The sequence below is a fragment of the Crocodylus siamensis genome, chromosome 4 (assembly GCF_052110815.1).
Source record: "Crocodylus siamensis isolate JL-2025a chromosome 4, ASM5211081v1, whole genome shotgun sequence".
Taxonomy (NCBI): domain Eukaryota; kingdom Metazoa; phylum Chordata; order Crocodylia; family Crocodylidae; genus Crocodylus; species Crocodylus siamensis.
Genome location: NC_143398.1, coordinates 179579054 through 179593158, shown reverse-complemented (window position 1 = coordinate 179593158; position 14105 = coordinate 179579054). Strand labels below are relative to the sequence as shown.

Here is a 14105-nt window from a genome sequence, read left to right as displayed (position 1 = left end):
TTTGAGCCACCAAATGAAGCAAACTTAAATAGGAGACTTAGCAGTGAAAAGCTGTGTATGTAGTTACCTACTGGCAGCTAAAACAGTGGAGCTTGCAAACGTTAGGGGAGTTAGGCAGACTACTAATTTCCTACATTACCCTTGACTCATTGCATTTACTGACCATATAGCAAATCTATAACTATATATATATACACACACACACATATTTGTAGATTTGAAGCTGAACAGATAAAAATAATCCATTCTAAAATGTCAACATGTGGGCTTTCCCTTGTTTTATGTCCTCTCATAGAAATAAATTTTGTTTCAATCCTCCAGGTGTAAAGGCTCTCATCTTTGTTGGACTGGAAAGAGTGCAAAATTTAGAAGATTTAATGCAAATAGAATTTGGACGTGGGTTTACATATAACAGGCCACTCAGAGTAAACCTATTGGATTTAGATTATGAACTGGCAGAACAACTCGTAAGTAACGCCTGGCCGCTTCACTTTTATATTGGAGAAGCTTTACAAATGCTGTGGGTCAGGTTTGCAACTGATGTAGATCAGTCAAGGTCCTTTGACTTTCACCAGCCTGGCTCTCACTTCACTTGGAGCACTTTGTTATCTTGGTTTATTTACTGTGGCACCCATCAGACTTTTCTAGCGTAAATCAGTCTAGTGTTGTTAAACTCCAAGGCTAAGTACAGACAGTCTAAAAGCCTGAGGCTGAATCAGTTCAATCTTTGCAGGTTAGGTTAAGCTGCATAGATTGAACCGATAAACAAGTGAACAGACATCCACTTTAGATTCTGGAAATGCAGCCACATGCCTGCAGTGGCCCAGGCAGAAGCTGGGCAGCACTAGAACATGTATCTCTGCTTGGCTGGAACAGGCAGCTTGGGCCAAGACTAGTCTGCCCCCCCTGCGAGGGGGAGTTTGCGGGGGAGATACAAAGCATCCTGGGATGCTGAGAGACTGTGAGTTCACTTGAATCTGGAGGGGATTTGGGACAGAAATTTAATAAACTGATTTAACCTAAATCAGTTAAGTCTGATCCATTCAGGTTTATCTTTCTCCATTTTGAAAGTGGTTTATGTGCATTGAACTTCTCTTGTGTTACAAATATGAACTGGTTTCTGATCACTTATATTTATAACTTCTGTCCCTAGCCCAGGAAGCTAGGCTAATTTATACCAGCTGAGACTGTAGTCTAGTATTTCAGAGATAATCAGTAGGAGTAGGATAATTATATTCTGGTTCTAAGAGGTTGGGCATCTGCCCATATTTGTTCTGATCCTTTTTATAGACTTATTTCATTACAGGCTAGCAGCTAATTTGTAGGCGTCCTTTATCATTGTTAAATTTCTTTCAGCAAAAGAGTCTTTTAAGTTTCTTCCTCTATGTGAATATCTGTCTTTCAGAAAATCATTTCGCCAAAGTGCCATCTTGCAGTTTTCCAAATCTTATTTTATGAATCCCTAGCCATTACGTAATCTCTCCAGAGCTATTTCAATTAATTTTCTATCCTCACCAATATTTGCAGTTCCTCCCAATTTAGTATCTGCTGCCAGTTTTATTCACTTTCTCTTCCAGATTTTAATGAAAACATTAAATAAGACTTTACCATTGATTCCAATGGTTTCTCTACTGGGACCTCCTGTCCAAATCAGAAAATAGTTATTTCATATTCACTTTTGGTTTGTCATATTTGAGTTAGTCCTTGACCATGCAAATCAGGTTTTTTTTTTTCCAGTAATGAGTTGAGAAGGGCAAAACATTTGTAACAGGTTACTTGGCAAAATTAATTTTTGTATTATTCCTGTGGCTATTCAAAATTAGATTGTGATTTTTGTGACTGCATTTGCTCTTTGAAATAGTTTTGTATAATTTCCTTTCAGCCTGTGCACTGTTTAGATATTATTTACTGTAAAGCTTCTTTGGATAGTGCATGTTTGGGATTTGCTATTCTAGCACTAGGATCTTTCCCGTACATAACAGGGCATTGTTCTTGGGTGAAAATGATGCCATATAGACTATTGTTTTAATGAGACCAGTGTACTACTCCGTTGCCATTTCAACTAATTCCTTGGGCCTCAGTATAAATCAGCTTGTTTCCCTTATGGTATAACTTAGTTTGGATGAACGAATTGCTTGCAGCCCTTTGTTTCAATCTCATTTTGAGAGATTCACTTGGGATTCACTTTCCATGAACATTTGTGTGGCTAACTCTTTGTCTGTATGAATATATATGAGATGCTAAGGCAAAATTATTCAAATACAGCAGAAGCAGAATTCTAGTTAGACTACCTGTGAATGTTTTCTCCTGGTATTAGTCCAGCCCTATTTATAAGGCCGTATCAACTGTTTGTAGATGTACACCAACATAGCTCCTCATTCTACAGTGGAGATCTTTTGCTTGATAGGGCCCATTGCAAGATGGGGGGTGGAGGGTGGCGTGGGAAGGAGGTCTTGCCTTGACTGTGTACTTACATGCAGAAAAAATAACATAGCAGCCTACGAACATCTGTGTCATACATCTATGTCAGAATTAATGTTGCATTCAGAGTTCACGTTCTGCACAAATTTTCCATGTCTTTCTTTTGAATTTGCTTGTTTCTTTCTAGGGCAACATTGCAGAAAGATACTGCTGTGGAATCCCATGTAAGTGTTCTGGGCAGCGAGGAGACAAAGGAATGCTAGGTCCCATTGGACCAAAGGTATGTTGCTTCATTTGGTTTCATCATTTCCAAACAGAAGTCTGCTATGCACAGAAATCAATGAACACAGGTAGCGCTTATCCAACTACCATCCATTCTGACCTTCAAAGGGGCATATGCTATTATTTTTTTTAAAGTTTGTATTTAATATGGTTTCAAGTTTAAATGGTACTGTTTTCCTTTTTGTAGTTTTGCAGGGTGGGAAATGAAGGGGGAAGGTAGAATATTCAAAGATAGTCATCTGAAGCAACACTTATGAAACTTCAGGGTATCATTCTCATTTTACCTTAGAATTTTATTCATTCATTAATATTCATCCCACAAGTACCTAAAGACTCAAATCTGGATCAGAGCCTTCTTGAAAGATGTTATCCAAATACATAGCAGGAGACAGACCCTGGTCTCAAGGAGCTTACAGTATAATTTACAGCAAGATGCAATGAGCAGGAAAAACAAACAAGCAGAGGGAAAGGATAAAGAAAATTAGCGGCAGAGTGATGGTGTTATGCAGTTACATAGGCCAGTTAAATAGTTTGTGGAAGTCCTAAATGGATTCCTTCTTTAGGTAAATTCATTTATAGATTTATTAGATTATGACACAAGCCTCTCTTCTGTGATGATCCAGGGGAATTTTGCATGGGGATTTAAAGACAGAACATGTATTATAAAAAAGGAACTACAATAACATCTGTGTGTTTATTTTTAGGGTGTCCCAGGTGAGAATGGTTACAGAGGGTATCCTGGTGATGAAGGAGGCCCAGTAAGTACCTGTCTAGAGATATTTAATTATAGCTGCTATTCTCTTCACTACTGCTCAGATTGTGTTTCTGCCTACAGAGAAGGGAACAGAGTCTTTTCCTCCTGTGAAAGAGTGGTTAGGCTAGGGCAGGGAGTAGGAAAAGCTTTACCTGCAGCCTCCCCTAGTTGCTAGACAAAATAGCATTATGCCTAGTGTGGAGTGAAGTAGACATTCCCACAGAGACTCTGAGTCTCTGCTCTGCTTCTTGCTTGTGCAACTACATGCCATACTGTACCCAAGACAGGGTGAAAAGTATACCATAGGTCCTGTTAATAGGGTTTCAGCTATACAGAGAAAGTCAAACAAATGGAGTAAGATACCTGACCATGAAAATGGCGCAATACCCAAAAGTGATTGATACTGAGCTCATTTTGAAATTTCTTAAGGTAGAGTAACTTTGCTGCCCTTTACAATCTGATTTTTGGACTATCAGACAGTAACAGTGATAATAGCATGAGTCCCGTGATTTTAATTTCTTCATCCAAACGGTTACTTCATCATGAAGTTGCACATATCCAAAGGAATAAACATCCCTTAGTCCCTCACACCACATGGTAAAATGATGGAAGCCAGCTGGCTGTCGTTTTTCATCTGATTTACAATACAATACAAAAAAGCCAAAATCTTGCTGTCAGATACTGGTTGCAGTGGGATCTTTGTATGGGTATTTAAGGGCAGGATTTCATTATAGATGCATCCAGATCCCAGTTTTGAGAAGCAGTGATGAGAAGATTTCATAGTTTAGAGCCTAGACATCATTTGACATGGATGGTATTTTTCAGTTATTTGTAAGACTAGATGTAACTTCAGTGCAGTATGACAGGTCATTGGCAGGATAGTGGGAGGAAATGTACACTGCAGCTGCATGTCCTGTTGGGGCCTGACCTCTGAAAAGCACTAATACATTGTATTATGTAATTATGTAATTATTATATTAGGGCACACATAGCCTTTTGGTATATGTTCAAATTCTAGTACTGTAAAACCACAAGTCAAGCATATCAATAAAAGCAGTTAGGGGGAGGAGGTCTATGGCAGACAAAGGGCAAATGTTTCATGTTTCATTTTTTCTTTTTTGTGACAGGGCGATCGTGGTCCACCAGGTGTCAATGGAACTCAGGGGTTCCAAGGATGTCCTGGTCAAAGAGGAATTAAGGTATGTTTTTAATGAATCTACAGGTATTATAGCCAGATGCACCACAGGAGTCAATCAGTATCACTACTTCATTGCAGCAAGCTTACATTGGCTAACAGTCTTATGCCAAAGCAATAAAGGACTATTTCTGGAAGACAGAAATGTTACCCTGGCAGAAATGTGAGGCCTTCAAGCATATTACATGGTATCATCATTCCATTGCATTGTAATGTGACAGCATGGTACTCATGAAGGAACAGTACTGTTTAGGCAAACCTAATACCCCATAAATGTAGCCTGCAGAGGAGATAATATTATTGCTGGGTGGCTTTAGAATTGGACCATAGGGGAGAGGAATTTAATCTTCTTAACACTCTGATCATGTGTGAGTCTTGGCTCAGCTCTGAGACTGTGTTGGAGAGGAAATCTACAACTGGGAGACAGGGAGCAATGTGAGGATATGACTATGATTTTGAATAGATGCATTAAGTAGCAGCTCAAAAGAGAGACCATGTATAAAAGCATGAACTAGGGGAGTAGTGCAACTTTTATTACAACTAATTCTAGATTTTTAAGGCCATAAGGGACCATTCTAATAACCTGTTCTGGCCTGCTGTTTAACGCAGCCCAAGGGATTTCACCCTGGCTCTTTTGCCTCATATACAGTATTTGTGGTTGATCTGCCGCAATGCAGTAATTGGAAGGACCACATTTTATTCTTATCCAGAGAAATGAGATCAATAAAGGACTGCGATACCTTAGTTCAGTCCCTTTGCTTAGTGAATACCTATCCATATCTTATCTAGGTCTGTAATAGAGTAGAGCCCCTGATCTTCAGATGGGGGGGAAGCCCAGGAAGGTCAAGGAATGGGTGGAGCCATGACAATCCTCTCTCTACTATTCACTGGTCAGAGTACCTGTTTACTGGAAGGAGGCACTCTAGAAACATCTAGAATTAGAGGGAATAGTAAATAACCTTCCCAGGGCTGTTTAGCTATGTCACCATTTACTCAAGACTTCGAGACTCAGTCTGTCCCTCAGTTACTCCTATTTAGGTCTTCTTAGTCTTATCATGGAAGCACATTCCAGCTCCTGTTCATACCAAGTGAAAGACTAACCCATCTTCCTTTAGCTGCAGGCCACTATAGAAGGTCTGTTTGGAAAAGTGATTGTATGTTCTCTGTTGTCTGCAGGGGTCACGTGGATTCCCAGGAGAAAAGGTATGTAAGTCTTTTGGAAACACCGCAACAATGATTGGTAATATGTGGACACTTTGAATATTGCCCCTTCGCCTTTATATACATTTAATCATTTTGCACTGTGCTGCTTTTATTCCATAGGGAGAACTGGGAGAAATGGGTCTGGATGGAATAGATGGTGAAGACGTAAGTCATTTCAACTGGCTTTCTTGTTTCCTGAGAAGCTTTGGTCCTGTTCCCTACGTGCAAGCAGAATTTTACTAATACATTTTTCTTTGGCAGGGAAACAAAGGTCTACCAGGCTTTTCTGGGGAGAAAGGAAATCCTGGACAAAGGGTATGTTTTATTATGTTGATTAATGCAGAATAGTTAAATAAATCATCCCGGTGCATGGCTGGGCTGAGGAACACAGGGCAAGTCCACATGAGACGCTTACTGTGCATTAGCCAAATACCACTGCGTAGTAAGTATCATAAAATAACTGCATCGGCGCTACGGTGCAGAAACCTTAGTTACTGCACATTTAGTTAGTACTTCATTAAGCAAGTGGTAAACTAAATGTGCAGTAACTAAGATGCATTAATGAACATGTAGATATGCCCACATAGTACAATTTTTGAAGGGGTGCAGAAAGATGGATATAAGCCCACAGCTTTGGCTCACTGTGCACCAGCCTGATTCCAAGGTAGAAGAGCATCTGTCAGTCTGCTCTGATTGACATCAGCTCTCTATAGCCTCTGAAAGGTATTATACCAATTGGGGATTTCTGGAGTGGAGAAATTTCCTGGCCGTGTCTCCCTTCTCCCCATCAGAAGTTAAAGGTCCACCCAAGATGGACAGGCTATCAGGCTATTATGGTTAAGTGATGATCACTTGTATAGCCTATGAAAAGCCTGTGGCTTCCCAGCTTGAATATATGCCTGGGTTGACTGGAACTGCCTTTAGTATGTTCAGAGCAGAGCTGGAATACATGTCTCTGGAGCCATAGCAAGGCATTTTAACCAGTCTACCACCCTAAGTCCCTAGCACTATGCCTGTCCATACTAGGAAATAAAGCCTGGCATAGGGAAGTCTTGTGCCCACATCTTCTTTTGCTGGCTATATCCCTTACATCAGTAGATAGCTAAGGAGCGCAGGAAATCATTATGCCAGTCCCACATCAACAGATCCTGTTCATATACTAAGGGGATCTTCCCCTGACCAGGTCCATGGACTATTGGGCTATTCTATATATGCAGCTGAACTCCAGGTTCAGATGTCTTCTTAATGAGTGGTTTCATACTTTTTTCATTAAGATTTGTACCAAGACCAGTGATCAGTATGATTCCATGAGTTAAACACACTGAGTTCAGTGCAAGCCTATACTCCTTACTTCATCCTTAAGCAGTTTCTCTTGAATGAGGCAAAGTGGATTGCAGCTGAAGCTCTGAGTAATGCTAATGTTAATAATTCTTGGGTATAAGCATGTAAGGTCTTTCTGCAGTGTTTCTAATTCTCTGTACATCTTCTTAAAGGGTTATAAAGGGTTTAAAGGAGGAAAAGGAGAACGAGGCGATCGTGGGCTTCGAGGTGATCCGGTAAATAGTGTTTAATCTTCATAAAGTTTTACGTCCCCTAGGCTCCCTGCACAGACCTAGCCACATTCTTTAAGGTGACAATTCTGCACCCAGACTTCCCACTGTTTAGGAGCTGGATCTTTGGCCTTGTGTTTCATTTGAAGACACTAGCCTGTGAATCTGACCCAATCTGCATTAGGACTGTACAGTGAGGTCCTTTCTAAGAACAGATTGGATAGGAGAGTTATATTTGTGTCACCCATACTCCTAGAGTAGGGTCACATATTAATATGGTTGTTGCTTCTGTATATACAGCAGCATTATGCCTGTTTTCAGGTGATTGCCCAAATCTGACCCATTGAACATATTGACGATGGCTTCTTAAGAAACTGGAGAAGTAAAAATTACAGTTATACATGTTTATTCATAATTAAGTAGTAGAATCATTCCTGTTTTGAAGCTCGCAACTTAAGTCTAAATAAATGATGTTGATAGACACATAAAGGGAATCAGAATAACATAAGGAAGACACATGAACCACTTTGCATTGCATGAGACCCATCTAAAAAAATCTGACATGTTTCACAGGCCCTAACCACATTGTGGAGGGGGTAAAGCAATTGCAATGAAGACAATACTGTACTGAATCATAATTAAGTGACTACGTGAACAAAGGAAAGGGCCAATTGTAACAGCCATCAGACTGACTGGGATCCACATTTGGATAACATAAGTCTCTTGATATTGATTTATGTTAAACTGGCCATTTATGCACTGTTTGAAAACAGTCTTTCATTATATAAACAGTCCTTTCTGATTTTTTTTATTCTCCTTTGCAATATATATGGCTCAAGCTACCGTTCCAATACTTCATAGAATTCATTGTAAAACACAAAATGTTAACACTGAAGTATAGAAAAACATTTTCATAATGTATGTGTCAGTGCCTCATTTACACAGGTGTTTTTCATTGCTTTTGCTGCTTTCAGGGTGAGAATGGAGTTGATAACACTCAGCGAGGACCCAGAGGTTCAAAGGGTGAAATTGGCCCAATGGTAAAGTATTGATTTTTTTGTACTGTATGATAGACCAAAAACAGCAAGAAAATAGAACACTGCAAACACATGTGGATAAACCAGAGCCAGTTAGACATTTTCAGAATGAATATTTTCCATTAGAAAACGCCAGCATATTGACATCAAGACTTTTGACATGAAGATGTTAATTTCAATGGTACTTTGCTCTTTAGGGGAAAATTAACAAATCCTTATTGGACTGAAGCATTTTCATTTTTAATTTCAAAACAGATCCTTATTTTGAAATTTGTTTTATATTCTTTTAGAAATGAGGAATCAAGCTCACACCTAAATGTTTTATTTGATCAAAATGGAACTTTTTGAGTGACCTGCATTTTTATTTATTCTAGGGAGATCCAGGAGTAGATGGGGCACCAGGTTCCCTTGGTGGACCTGGAAAGAATGTAAGTATCCTTAAGTCTGGAATTATAAACACTTCTTCCTGAAAGCATCCAGTACAATGGAAGGGAAATCTTCCAGTCAAATTATACTGAATGGAAGCCAAAGGAAGAAGAGAGAGTTTTGTCACTTAGGTCAGTTCTGTTTAATAATGACAGGCTGTACCTTATCGTACTATTTTGCTTCCATCTTTGTTGAATCCAAATTCCCAAAGCCCCAAATCAATTGGAGTTTTTCCTGAATAAGGACTGAGTAGAAATGTTAGGATTAAAGATCTTTTTTTTATTATTTTGTTTAGGTGGGATTAAGACACAATATTTAAACAACTGCTGTCATTTTTAAAACTCTGATTTGTGTATTTTTTTATTAGGGATAGGTCCAAACCAAAATCCCAAATCAAACTTCAGGAAAGTTGAAAGCTGGGTATAAATTCTGCAGCTTTGGCCTCTCTTTCATCACTTTAGCAAACATGCAAATGTGCAAGTAAGCTTTGCCAAAAAAATCAGGATATGAAGAAAATTGAATAACACTATCTTATTACCCAATGTTGAAACAAAATGAGTGTTACAAACATTACGTGTAAAGATCTTTGATCTGTAGTAGAGAGCTCCCATTTAAAGACCAATCCCTCGATGGCAATGCTGAGTGGAGATCATATGAAGAATACACTATACACATTCCAGAACAAGTGCCTGATGCTGACACTATATCAATGTAAAACCAGTGTGCAAACAGATTAAGTTAAATCCCTCTTCACATCTAGATACTGGAGGTCCAACCTGCCTCCCACTCATTAAAGGGTCACTAAAAAATAGTGCTAAAATACGGTAATGCTCATTAAAATACGGTAATGCTCATTAAGCATCACTTAAAAACCATGGGCACTTTTACATGTGCTCCGGGGGTGGGAGGGGACAGTGCTTTAATTTGAGTGGCTCTGAGAGCCACTCAAAGTACCCCCACGTCTCATGTATCAGTGTCCCCATGCTTTTAAAATAGGGGGAAGAGGGGCTTTTGAACTAAAGCTTGTTTGATGAGCTTTAGTTCAAGTGCCCCCACTGTCATTTTTAAGCATGGGGACACTGATACATGAGATGCAGGAAGCTGCTGGAGTGCAGTAATTGCCATGATCCAGCAGATTCGATTGAGTCTGCTCCGATGTGCTGGATTTCCAGTGTGTCAGAGCAACCTCGGCACTCATTTATGGGTGCCCCGTGCTCTTTAGTTAATGTACATTAAGACAAGCTAATACACATTTTCCTAGTAGCACACAATGGAGGTACTAGATTTAATGCACATTAACTAAAATGCATTAATGGACGTATAAATGCACCTGTTTAAAGACCAATCCCTATTAGTATGTCCTATCCAGATTTGTTTGAACAATTGTGTGCTATAGACTCCCATGTTAACTTCTCTAATACATTTACACCTTCAGACTCAAAGGTGCATATTTTTGCTGATGTTGCAGTTCATATTACAATGGGTTGGATCCTCAGTTAAGGATCTGGTCCATAGAGATTTGGAAAGCCTAAGTATTTGTGTTGAGAGAGACCTGTTTTACTTCTGGCCTTACTTCATATTTCCCTTACAACTCTGAGCAGGAGTTAAGTTCCTCAAAGGAACTTCTTCACACTTTTCATAGACTTTAAAAATCTAATTTTGATCTAATTTCCACTGAAGTAACTCTAACACAAGTTCAGTTGGTCCTGATTTACACTGATGGAAAGGGCAGTAGAAGCAGGCTCTTAGTTGTAAAAGGGAAAATAGGAAGCCATTGCTCTTTTAGTTGGTGAGCCTGAAACCTGCAGAGAAACCTTCCTCCACTGCCTTGAAACACTGCTCCCATGCTGCTCACATGAGCACATGCTTAAAGGAATTCAGAGTGTAAGCTGTTAGTAATCAGTGAGGTTAAGGTGCTTCATTTGACATGATTTGTTGTGATTTATTGATTTGCAGGGTGTTGTAGGACGAAGAGGGCCCCCAGGACCCAAAGTAAGTATTCAAAGCAGTGTGCTGTAACTACAAGGACTCACAGTTTATTACAGGCAGTCTTTTTACACTGGAGATAGAATAAGTGATGCAGAATGAACATGTTTTAACCAGTGAGGTAGGAGTGATATGCACAATAGAAGGATATTTGAGTCTTGTTTCTGTCTTCTTTTCTTCCCTCACACTTTGCAGCCCCTTCCAGTCTTGTTGCTTTTGTAAAACTGGGCCCCCATATGTGCAGAATGGTGGTCTTCAAACTAATTTCCATTCAGGCTAGTCATCAGCAATTCTACCCTTCTCTTATACAAAGTATGGACCCATGGGTATCAATCAGTAGGAGCAATCCCATGGTAAACAGACAAGAAACAGTCCCTCAGTGTTTTATGTCCCTCTGGCTGGGTATTCTTTAGATAAGGAAAAGAGGAATGAAGTGGCAAAGGTTTGAATAAGAAGTGTATCAGAAAGGCTTCATACTGGAAAATACTGAGCATCTCCTCAGGGGCCCCTGATTTCCACTGAAGTAAATAGGTCTTCAGAGTGCTCAGCACCTGTCAAGATCAAGTTTTTGAATCATAAACCTATAATCATTTACTGGAGCAGGGGTAACTGGGTGACATTTTAAGATTAGCTTTTGTGGGAAGTCAAACAGAAGAACAAATGTGAAAATATACCCCTGAATGCATGTAATTGACTATGCACAAAACATTAATATACATTAATGTTCAGTGTTTGCTCACCTTTATACCAAGGCCATCTTACGGTGCCAGAATGAAGTAAAACAGCCTTAGCATACACATAGGTCCGTTTCTGTGCTGTAACCTCATATTACTGTTAAACAAAATGGAGCTCTCACTTCCTAACCAGCAATAAAGAGAGGGTCCTCACAGCCCTAGCTTGCTTGTAGTCCCCATGCTCTATATCATACCAGCCCATTCTAACCTGCATTGTATTGCATTGTATTTTAAGGGTCCCAAAGGTACACCAGGACAAGCAGGACAAGCAGGAGAACAGGGAAGAAGAGGGGTTCAGGTTAGTAGATTTTACAGACTGTTCAAGACTAAATATGCTTGCTTTGATACGTTGTGTCCTTTACTTTCCTACTGACATATGCCATACCTTGCAATTGTCCTATGTAATTGTTTTCAAAATTGCTCCATAATCACTCTTAAGACCACTGCAAGGGGATTTGATTTCATGATCTCTGGCTTACACTATGTTCACCAGAGACCCATAGTACACCGGAGACCCAAGTACTCCAATCCCAGAACACGTATTACCTCTCAAAATGAGGGTGTTGATTGCACCATTCAAGGAGAGAATTGGTTGGATAGTTTAAAATTTGTCTTTTGGTCTTGATATTCCTTGCTGTCTCATATTAACAAACTTTAGGTCTTTAATCTTCTATCTCTTACAGTCTGAACTTTTTTTCATATACAGGGTCCTCCTGGTCAGCTTGGAACTCCAGGTATGAGAGGAGAACAAGGCCTGCCAGGACCAAGGGTAAATTTTTCTCGTTGATCTTGCTCAGACATCAAAAAATGCTTCAGACAGTCTTACTTGGTGTGATTTAATGGAAGTCAATAAAAATCTTCCCACTGACTTCACCTACTGCTTTTCTCTTTCTGCCTAATTAATAAAACATTATTCTTAGTTCATTCTAAAGTTCCATTAGCTGATGGCTTAAAAATGAATGATAATTTTAAATTCACTGAATCAGCTTTGGATTGCATTTGAATCTTTTTCTCAAGCAAACTCCTTTTAAAAGTGCTGTCTGGATGGAGAATTGGATTGAAGAAAGTCAGTACTTTGGGAACTGGTTTGTTCTGACTTAAGACAGTTCAAAAATTGATACGTAAGAATTATAATGTGCGAATGGTATTACTAGCAGCTCCTAATTATTCCTAGTATGGAAGAGGGAGCATGGCATAGGTTTTTTAGAGGGGATAATACAACGTAAGCAGGAGTTGCAGTCTAAAATATCATTTTAAAACCATGACAGTATTTTATTTTTATTGGACTCTTAGTGGCAGTTGTCATGGATGTTCTGTATTTAGAATTTGGAAAACAAAAATATGGATTGCACAACACTGCATATTTCCAAGTGTGACTCACTTGGTGTGACGGCTACTCATTTGTTCCTGCTGTTACCGTGTCACTTCATCCATTCAGCTTAAAAATGGGGCAGAATGGATTAAGTGATAGAGGGCATGTCTACATGTTGATTTATGGTGATGTTTCTATGGTGCCATGTTTTAGTACTTTCTTTTGGAAGTACTGAAGCATGACACAGTAATTGCCTGTACTGCACCATGCGCATGGTGCACGGTTTAATTTCACTGATACTTCACTGTAGCGGCATGCTAAGACAGGGGAGCGTGCTGCTATGGTGAAGTTGCTGCCAATCATGTGTGGACTCATGTGATTGTTATGTTGCCATAGCTTGCCTTATGGCAATGTAGTGTGTCACCACGGCGATGTAGGCGATGTGTAGATGCATCCACAGTCACTTATAAAACAGTAGAACAAACCTTGGTTGCACCAAGGTCTCTTCTAGAGCTTTCTTTTCTTACCATTCATAAGCAGAGCCCCATGTTTCTTTTTCCTTCTTCTGCCCTTGAGTCCTCCCATGCACACTTACCATACTTGTGTGGGGAGGAGGATGTTGTAAGCAGCAGGTACCTCATACATGCTTATCCACCTTAGTCAAAATGCAGGTGCCTAATGTAATGCTTATTGAATGCAAGAACAAAGGCTCATTTGTTACTTTTACTTGCTCATACCTGTGTAGAATATCACCTGGGAGCTGCAAGCACACCTGGGAGATGTGAAACTGAATTAAAATAAACTGGTCCTTTGGATCAGACATCTTGATACATAATAATTACTGTACAGTCAAAAATTTCTCTTCATGACAGTTAGAGTTTTGCCTGAGGCAAGACTGGAGAACAGGTCTTGGGTTCATAACAGCAATATGGTGAAATAAAAAATGATTAACTTCCTCTGAAGACAACATAGACTAAAATTAACAATGTCACTAAGGAGATTTTGTTGCTTAGGGTCAAATTCTGTTCTACCTATTGGGCATCTACGTAGTTTAAATGCTTCAGTGTGATCTTATTCCACCCTGTTCAAGTGCCTGAAAACCCATATTGCAAGTCTTTTATAACGCATCATCCTCATGTGCTTAACACTGTGTCACAAAAGAGCAGTGAAGAGTAGGTGGACTCACCAAACTTTGTTATTAATGG

The 14105-nt window shown here is 39.5% G+C and overlaps 1 protein-coding gene across 6 annotated transcripts in view; it reads left to right on the top strand.

Moving 5' to 3' along the window:
- Window positions 1-14105, top strand: part of COL6A3 (collagen type VI alpha 3 chain) — a 120390-nt gene that overhangs the window by 67145 nt on the left and 39140 nt on the right. For all 6 annotated transcript variants that reach the window (XM_090045006.1, XM_090045005.1, XM_090045004.1 and 3 more), the window contains 13 exons: window positions 322-467; window positions 2609-2701; window positions 3408-3461; window positions 4585-4656; window positions 5829-5855; window positions 5976-6020; window positions 6117-6170; window positions 7349-7411; window positions 8380-8445; window positions 8817-8870; window positions 10825-10860; window positions 11824-11886; window positions 12295-12357. In XM_090045006.1, coding sequence (XP_089901132.1) covers window positions 322-467; window positions 2609-2701; window positions 3408-3461; window positions 4585-4656; window positions 5829-5855; window positions 5976-6020; window positions 6117-6170; window positions 7349-7411; window positions 8380-8445; window positions 8817-8870; window positions 10825-10860; window positions 11824-11886; window positions 12295-12357 — 836 coding nt within the window. The remainder of the gene's footprint in view (window positions 1-321; window positions 468-2608; window positions 2702-3407; window positions 3462-4584; window positions 4657-5828; window positions 5856-5975; window positions 6021-6116; window positions 6171-7348; window positions 7412-8379; window positions 8446-8816; window positions 8871-10824; window positions 10861-11823; window positions 11887-12294; window positions 12358-14105) is intronic.